At 37.4% G+C, this 8,736-nt stretch overlaps 1 protein-coding gene across 1 annotated transcript; it reads right to left on the reverse strand.

Moving 5' to 3' along the window:
* Window positions 1-6,602: 6,602 nt before the first annotated feature.
* On the reverse strand, window positions 6,603-8,345 carry HESX1 (HESX homeobox 1). Its single transcript, XM_006862064.1, has 4 exons — window positions 8,116-8,345; window positions 7,368-7,567; window positions 6,852-6,953; window positions 6,603-6,758 (listed from the first exon to the last, which is right to left on the reverse strand). Exons 1-4 carry the CDS (start codon window positions 8,270-8,272, stop codon window positions 6,660-6,662), a joined length of 558 nt encoding a protein of 185 aa, XP_006862126.1. The 5' UTR covers window positions 8,273-8,345; the 3' UTR covers window positions 6,603-6,659.
* Between the last annotated feature and the right edge of the window lie 391 nt (window positions 8,346-8,736).

The following is an 8,736-nucleotide window of genomic DNA, read 5'->3' on the forward strand; positions in this document are numbered from 1 at the left end:
GGGGGCAATGCAAAATGGTATAATGACTGTTTGGAAAAAAAAGTTTGATGGTTCCTCAAAAAGTTAAACATAAAATTACCATATGTCCCAGCAATTCCAATACTAGGTGGTAGTGATGTGCTGTGGAGTTGGTTCTGACTCATAGTGACCCCGTATAACATTTCTGAGGCTATAAATCTTCCCAGAAAGAGAAAGCCTCATCTCTCTCTCCCAAGGAGTGACTGGTAGATTTGAACTGCTGACCTTGTGGTTGTCAGTCCAGCCCATAATCCACTATGCTACCAGGGTTCTTTCAATTCTAGGCATATGCCCCAAAAGAATTGAAAGCAGAATTACAAACACAAACTTGTATACCAATGTTCATCAAAGCACTATTTACAATAGCCAAAAGGTGGAAACAACCTTAAGTTTCATCAACAGATGGATAAACAAAATGTTGTTTATATATATATATACATACATACATATACAATGGAACAATTACTCAGCCATAAGGAAAAATGCAGTTTGGATACATGAAGAAATCTGAAAACATTATGTTGTGTTAATTCAATCATAAAAGGACAAATATTATGACCTCACTTATGTGAACTATCTAGAAAAGGCACATGTATAGAGACATAAGTTACCAGGTGTTGAAGAGAGAGGAAGAGGAGGAGTTAGTACTTGGGGGATGCTGAGTTTCCACTCATAGTGATGACATAATTTAGAAATGGATTGTGGTGATTGTTATACAATATGATAAATGCAGTTAATGTCATGAATTGTTTATGTAAAATGTGTTGAATTGGAAAATGTTTTGTTATATAGTTTTTTACCACAATAAAAACAATTTTTAAAATGATACATTGTGCTTTTTTTTTGACTGTCAGATATAATATGTGAGTAGTTCTTATATTGTGCTATGTAGAACACAAAATATCATACATTTCACTGAAATGTTACTGTCATGAGATGTAATTAAGGAGCTCTGGAGGTTTAGCAGGTTAAGCTTTGGGCAGCTAACCACAAAGTCAGTGATTTAAACCTACCATTGCTCTGAGAGAGAAAGATAAGGCTGTCTTCTATAAAGATTTTCAGTCTTGAAAATGTTACAGAGTTTTCCCCTGCCCTATAGGGTCACTGTGAGTCAGAACTGACTAGGTGGCAGTGGGTTTTTGTTTTTTTAAGATGTAATTATACAAGCTGACCCCCTAGATTATCCTAGGAGGCCTAGAGGAAGAGAACAGATACTAAGTTCCTAAACATTGGAGACTCTCTACTTGACTGCAGGTAAGCAAAAAATTTTTCATTCTGCAAGTTCCTTTGTAGGACTCAACAATGCTTGCTGAGCCCAATAGGCTTGCAGGATAACAGGATAAGGGTGGGAATAATACAACAAGAAAGAAGAAAATGGGAAGGGGTGAGCGGCCTCAGTTGTAGTGGGTTGGTGGGCTCCAGCAGGGGATAAAAAAAGGCACAAGATGGTATTCATAGAGGACTCAGTGAAATGGGGATAGCAAGTTAGCATCATACTGTGATCTGGGTTCCACATCAAGTGAAGGGGCTAACTCCTAACTCCCTGCCTTTAAAGGTAGGCATGAGGCCTAGCCTGATGTTGTATGCCAGTTCGGTAATGGGAAATATATGTCATTTGTATAATGTGCGATAAGATGCAAGGGGTGAAATCAGCTATTAACACTAATTAACTCAAAAGCTGACCACCAGCACACCAGCACTCTTTAGTGACAGGCTTTGTCTGCTTGGCCTAACAAGAAACAAATACCATTATAGCAGACCAAATTACCTTATTTAGGCAATCGTCAGATAATAGAGACGCTCTAGGTATTAACCTAACTGCATTAGTTTGATTTGTTAGGACTGTTCACCTTGTCCTGGGCATTAATGGAGACAAAGACCTGGAATTACCAGGAGCAGAGATAAGCTGTGGATTAGAGCCTGTGTTTTTTGAGGGAAAGAGAATTCTATCTTGAGTTTTCATTTCCATTTCCATCTTGCTTGGGTTTTCCTCAGATTTAAAGTTCAGTTTTTTTTTTTTCCTTCTGCATATCATTACATTATCTTCAAATTGCTAGCAATCATAATACCAAGAGAGTTACAAATTCCTTATTTCTTTTAACAAATTCCACCTTTAACTCTTAGATTTTAAAAATGACTTTAGAGAAATATACTAGTGATCTTATTATCTTACTTATGAATTTGCTTTACAAAGTTAAAATAGATTGATACTGTTAATAGTATCTGAAAGTATAAAAACATATGTAAATTATATTCAGTAACTTCTGTAACATAAATTCTAATACTATTTTAATTTTTTTACTTTGAAATATTTTTTCAGCTACAAATATGTTATTTCTATTATAAATTATTTCAGTTATAAATCTGTGGCCTCAATTATAAGTACTACTTATTTCCATTATAAATAAAATTAAATTTTAGGACTACATATATCAAAGTTATATAAAATTGTCACTGGAAAATGCTAAGATAAAGATGTTCTAGCATTACTATATCTCTTTCATCACCAGACTTTTTATAGAAATGATTTCTAAAATAAAAAGAAAATAAATAAAAAATCATTATTATAGTATTTTTACTTCTGTTTTGTCCCTTAATTGTATAATTTTATACAGACTCCTTAACACTCCTAGGAGATTTATTTTTTGGTCAATTCTAGATAAATTCTATACAAACTATTACTACCTTTTAAAATTCAAATTTGTGAAAAGCACTACCTTAAAAAAGCTAAAGTATTAATTCTATGGAATAGTTTCTTTTTACAAGGATTGAAATCTTTTTCTACACTGAGCACACATTAAGGAGACAGATCTCTATGTTTGACACAGCAAGACATTGAAAGATGGAGAATGTCAAATGGGATCACATTTCTGAAAATAACAATAAAACCAGAAAATATATGTTTATATATGAGTATTTTTCACCCAGGGGGCGACTGGTAGGTTCCACTCACCAACCTTTCAGTTAGCAGAGGACTGTCTAACCACTGTGACACCAAGACTACTCTATGTTTTTATAAATACACTAAAAGATTTGAAAAAATGGTTATGATGACTATCTGTAAATATTTGAGGGAGATTTTATGCTACTTCTAGTCTGTGTGAATTGCCCACAGTATTTCAATATTGCTTTGGGATTACATTAAAAGGTTATTTTAAAATCATGTGACATTTCCCCTTCCTACTCCTGAAGGAAGGAGCTCTGGTAGTGTAGTGGTTATGAGTCGGGGTGCTAACCTCAAGGTCAGTAGTTAGAAACTACCGGCCATTCTGTGGGAGAAAAATGAGGTTTTCTGGTCCCATAAAGATTTCCAGCCCTGGAAACCCTATACAGGGTTGCCATGAAACGGAACCAACTCAGTGACACACCACCACCACTCCTGAAGGAGAATATTAAAAGTATGGACTGCCAAAAGAACAAACAAATCTGTGTTGGAAGAAGAACAGCCAGAGTGCTCCTTAGAAGCCAGGATGGCCAGACTTCATCTCTCATACTTTGGACATATTCCCAGGAGAGACCAGTCCCTAGAGAAGGACATCATGTTTGGTAAAGTGGAAGGCCTTGAAAACCAGCAATATCCCCATCAAAATGAATTGGCAAAGTGGCAACATCAGTGGGCTCAAGCTTGTCAGTGACGGGCTTGTCAGTGACAGTGAGGATGGCTCAGGATGGGGTAGTGTTTTGTTCTGTTGTGCATAACGTAGCTATGAGTCAAACCCAACTCAAAGGCATTTAACAACAACAACAACTGGTGTGGCACTGTAAGATAAGCTCTGGACTGCTAATCTTAAGGTTGGTGGTTTGAATCTACCAGCTGGCTCGTCTGAAACCCTATAGAGGGTTGCTCTGAGTGGGAACTGACTCAACAGTACATAACAACAATGCTTCTGATGCCTATTCCTAGTGACGTCTAGTTTCATAGGAGCAAATGGAGAGCAAAGAAAGAGCCTGAAAGACAGGTTTTGACTAATTTATTTAAGTAGTGCTTCAATTTAAAATTAGTTGAAGCAGTTTTTAATGTCAGAAAAAGGGGCCCATTCTGACTGTAAAGATTTTCCTAGAAAACAGCTCTTCCTGTTACTGCCCTGCTTGTCCTCCTTTTCCTAGTCTTTTTCCTCCACCTCAGCAACACCAAAACCCACCCAAAACCATTGTCATCAATCGATTCTGATTTATAGCAAACCTACAGGACAGAGTAGAAGTACTCCATAGGGTTTGTAAACCTGTAATCCTTAGGGAAGCAGACAGCCACATCATTCTCCCATGGAGTGACTGGTGGGTTTGAACAAACAGATCTTTCGGCTACCAGTCAAGCGCTTAACCACTGTGCCACCAGGACTCAATCAGCAATCGCGGAGCAAAACAAGAGCAGCTATGCTGACCAGCTGTTGGGAAAGAGCTCTCTATCCCAAATGCGCACTTTGTCAGTACTTTTTAAAATTCCAAAATCTGAGTCACGCTAGCTTTCCTCAAAATTATATACTACCTTCCCTCCAATCTTTCTCATGCTTTAAAAAAAAAAAAAAAAAAGGTGCATATTCTCAATACCTGGGCCCTGGTGTGACGCTGCAGCACAAGCACTGATAGGCTGGCAGGTGCAACCCACTGGTCGTTCTTGGAAACCCTATACTGGGTTGCTATAAGCTTGAACCGACTTGATGGCATACAACAACATATTCAATAACTAAGTTTAGAACTTTTGTTATACTCAATATTCAGTAACTAAGTTGATGACCTCTGGTTGTCATTGGGAGAGAAAGGAAAGTAAAGGAATAGGAAAGAAAGGAGAGCAAGGTAGAATTCGAATTCTACAGAACAAAGTTGAAATATGGTTGCCAGGAGACAAAATCAAAATTCTCAAGCTAACACAGCAAAAGAACACTCACTTAAGTCTTGGATCAACTAGAAACCAAATGCACAGATTTCCAGTGGAGAGGACGTCTATGTTGTCATGCATCCTGTCCTATTCCCATACTTAACTGGCAGACACAATAGGAAAATGGTAAATGCTAAGTAAGCACATAGTTTTGTTCCACAGAAAGTGCCCTGATTTTTTCCAATGACTATGAACATAAATGGAATCCTGGTGTGGCGCTGTGGGTTAATGCACTAGATTGCAAAGCTGATTTGAACTGTAAGGTCGGTGGTTCAAGGTCATCAGCTGCTCGTCGGAAACCCTATACAGAGTCACTACGGGTCAGAATCGACTCAACAATGGCATTTAACAACAACAAACACATGAGCATAATGGAGTCCTGGTCCACTGGACTGAAAGGTCAGTTTGAACCACAACATAGGTGGTTCAAGCTCACCAGCCACTCCTCAGAAACCCTATACAGGGTAACTATGAGTTGGAACCAACTAGATGGCACTTAATGACAACAAAACAACATGAGCATAATGGAGCATGATGGCTCTCAATGATAAGCATTGGACTGTAAAACACAAAATCAATGGCTTGAGCCCACCAGCCTCAAAGGTCACTAGGAGTTGGAAAGGACTCGATGGCACTTAACAACAGTAACAATGTCAGAGCACATCCAAAAGACTTGTCAGTTATCCTCCCTTTTCAGTCAAGGTAATACTTGTAATAAAATATAATTATTTGGAAATCATTACATTGGCAATAATGCAAGTTACTTCAATGAATGAATGCACAACATTAAATGTACTACAAAAATATTCTAAATTTGCTTTCATTTACATCTTAATTCTTCCATGCAATGTAATACTCATGGTATGAATACGACATCTGCATTGTGATACACTGATTTTGCTTTTTTATCTTGAGAATAAAACCCCAACATCTTGAAATTGTCATAGGCTTGGCTTAGAGATATGTTAAGAAATTGTCCTGGCTTTATGCCAGAAATCAAGAGAAACCAAAGATATATGAGTCTTGGTGTTGCACTTCAGGTTAATGTGCTGGACTGCAAAGTCAGTTTGAACTGCAAGGTTGGAGGTTCAAGCTCACCAGCTGCACCTCAGAAACCCCATGCAGGGTCACTATGGGTTGGAACCGACTCAACGACACTTAACAACAACATAATATATTTATGTGAATATGATATATAATATACTTGGAGTTCTAGTGTGGCACTGTAGGATAAGCACTGGACTGCTAACCCCAAGGTCAGTGGTTCAAACCCACCAGCTGCTCCTTGGAAATCCTACACAGGTTTGCTGAGTCTAAACCCACTCAATGGCACCTAACAAGAAGATACTTAGGCATAAATGTGTTTCAACTGTTGAGAGAAAACTAACTGAAATAAATCACACCTTTCTGCTATTCTTCAGATATAGTTTATAAATGGGATCAAATTCAGCTTGTGAGGTGACTTAATCACAAGTTTACTGACTGTAGCAAGCTAATTTACAAGATTAAATTTGCTTATTTAAAAAAACAAAACAGAACACTTTTTTTTTCTGAAAATGTTTATTAAAATACACCGGAAAGGCTAAAAGTGCCAAAATAGAAAATGTACCATGTTGTAATAGTAATTATTTACAATATATGTATTTTTAAATGACACTATTCAGATTAAATGCAGAAAAGAAACATCTCAATTTTAATACTTGGTATTTCCATTGATTCCATTGTTCTGCAACTGGAAAACAATTTCACATATTTAGTTTTCTATCTATTCCAGGAGATATGTGTTGAAATTTTTCTTCGCCATTAAAAACTGTGATTCTCTATGGGACCGTTTCAGCTTTGCACGCCTATTTTGGAACCAGATCTAAATTAAAGAAAAATAAAATAAGTCTCAGAAACATTTTTATGATTCTTTATATTTCAACTATCACATGTAATACCTAAATTTTAAAAGTACCTGGATTCTGTCTTCCTCTAGGTTCAGCTTTTGAGCTAAGTCTTCTCTGATATCAATGCCAGGATAGCAGTTTACGCTAAAGACATTTTCCAACACTTCAATCTGAAAATAAGGAAACAATTCTTTAAGATGTTGATATTTGTTAATGTTACTACAAAATGTGCTTTAATTAGTTTAACAAGATATTTGCCTTAAAATCCTTGGCAATCAATCTGTGTACTTTTTCCTCTATAAACTGTTTTAAAAAACAATAGTCTACTGTTTCATTGGAGTCCTGGTGTGGTGCTGCAGGTTGATGCACTGGATTGCAAGGTCAGTTTGAACTGCAAGGCCAGTGATTCAAACTCACCAGCCACTCTTCAGAAACCCTATATATAGAGTCACTATGAGTTGGAACCTACTCTACAGCACTTACTAACAACAACAACAACTGTTTCATTAATAAACCTTCTAAACTGAGATCCCCATGCAACAGAGTGTTAGTTAAAATCTTTTACTGGTTGAAAAACTTCCCACCTGATTTTGAGTAAAAGCAGTTCTTGGTCTTCGGCCTCTATACCAACTCAATTCTCTTTTCAAAGAAAGCCTTTCTGAGGGTGAAAAGTAGTTTTCATACTGCAATATTTTTTCTTCTGGCATTGGGTGATCCACAGTACCAGGGAATGAGATCTCACTGGGAAAGCTCGTAACCTGTAGACATAGGTTATCATCTTTCCCTAGAGACAGAAAAATATGCCTTGTTTTAGATGTCTCAATTTATTCTCCGCTAAATTCTAAAGGTAGTAATTTCAGGAACTTGTGTTTAACTTTCCCAGTGAAATGCTTCTGGGTTTTATAAAAGAACTGATTCCTCATTAACCAAAACAAACAAACAAACGAAAAATAAAAACGAAGATCTTGCTTTGGTGATAGAGAAAATTTTGGTTTCTGACTGCCATTTATTTTTTGGCAAAAACAGTCACATATCAAAGACACACAGAGCAAAGCAAATTGCAGGTTCTTGGCTTCTTTTTGGGGGGATGGGGGAGTGAATGAACTTTATACCTACTTGGCTCTAAGGCTGATATTCTTTTTATTTCCCTTAAGGCATATCATTAGAGGCATTAATCAATCCTAGATGTCTCAGCTGTGTAACTAAATGAAACTGCAGTTTCTAACTGTATGTAGTATGAAATTAAAAACAATTAAATTAAACACTGAGACTGAAATGACTAAGAATCTAAAAAAATTAAGTTGTGGAGAAAAAAATTAAATTGTGGCATACCTGAGTTGCTGCAGGTGTCTGCCCAGGGCCTGTGAGGTTTCACTGATGGCACACAGTCTTTCTTCTGGTCCAGTCCTAAGATGCTCTCAATTGAAAAGGAGGAAAGTGAGGGTTTACATTCTCCAAGCTGAGCGCCTTCTTGCAGGCTGGGAGACATCCTCGCGTGGGCGGTGCAGAGCGTCTCCTGGAGCTTCTCCCAGTCTCGGCTACCTCTGCCCCACGTGCACAGAGCTGGGCTTTCCTGCAGTTCACCTTATAGCTCCGTAGACAAGGGGGCAGGATTTAGAGCGTCACTAATTAAAATCCTGTCTTAGGAAGTTTTAGCATGTCAATGAACACTCTACCACCCAGCAGCTAGAGGAGTTAATTGTTTATTTGTTTGCAAGTAATTAGCAACTAATGGCTACACCAGGGGGCCACCTACAGGGACAAAAAGTGTTATCTCTCCTAAGCAGAACACAGATTTAACTTTCTGAAAAGAAGTCATGCACAAATGTAGCACTCCTCTTTTATTGGGAATCATTAATGTATAAAATCATGCTTTTTATTCTCAAGTCTATACTTTCATGGGCTCCAGTTACCTAACCAGACAGGCTACATAGGAGAGCAGTCAAGTAATAA

This window comes from Chrysochloris asiatica, unplaced genomic scaffold (genome assembly GCF_000296735.1).
Source record: "Chrysochloris asiatica unplaced genomic scaffold, ChrAsi1.0 scaffold00046, whole genome shotgun sequence".
Lineage (NCBI taxonomy): Eukaryota > Metazoa > Chordata > Mammalia > Afrosoricida > Chrysochloridae > Chrysochloris > Chrysochloris asiatica.

What these genes read in the sequence shown, in the direction of transcription:
- HESX1 (XM_006862064.1), bottom strand. Translation starts at nt 8,272, where the DNA reads ATGTCTCCCAGCCTGCAAGAAGGCGCTCAGCTTGGAGAATGTAAACCC. An exon ending in CTGCTTTTACTCAAAATCAG is followed by an intron (nt 6,954 to 7,367) that starts GTGGGAAGTTTT and finishes CCTTATTTTCAG; the next exon opens with ATTGAAGTGTTGGAAAATGT. An exon ending in TAGAGGAAGACAGAATCCAG is followed by an intron (nt 6,759 to 6,851) that starts GTACTTTTAAAA and finishes TCTTTAATTTAG; the next exon opens with ATCTGGTTCCAAAATAGGCG.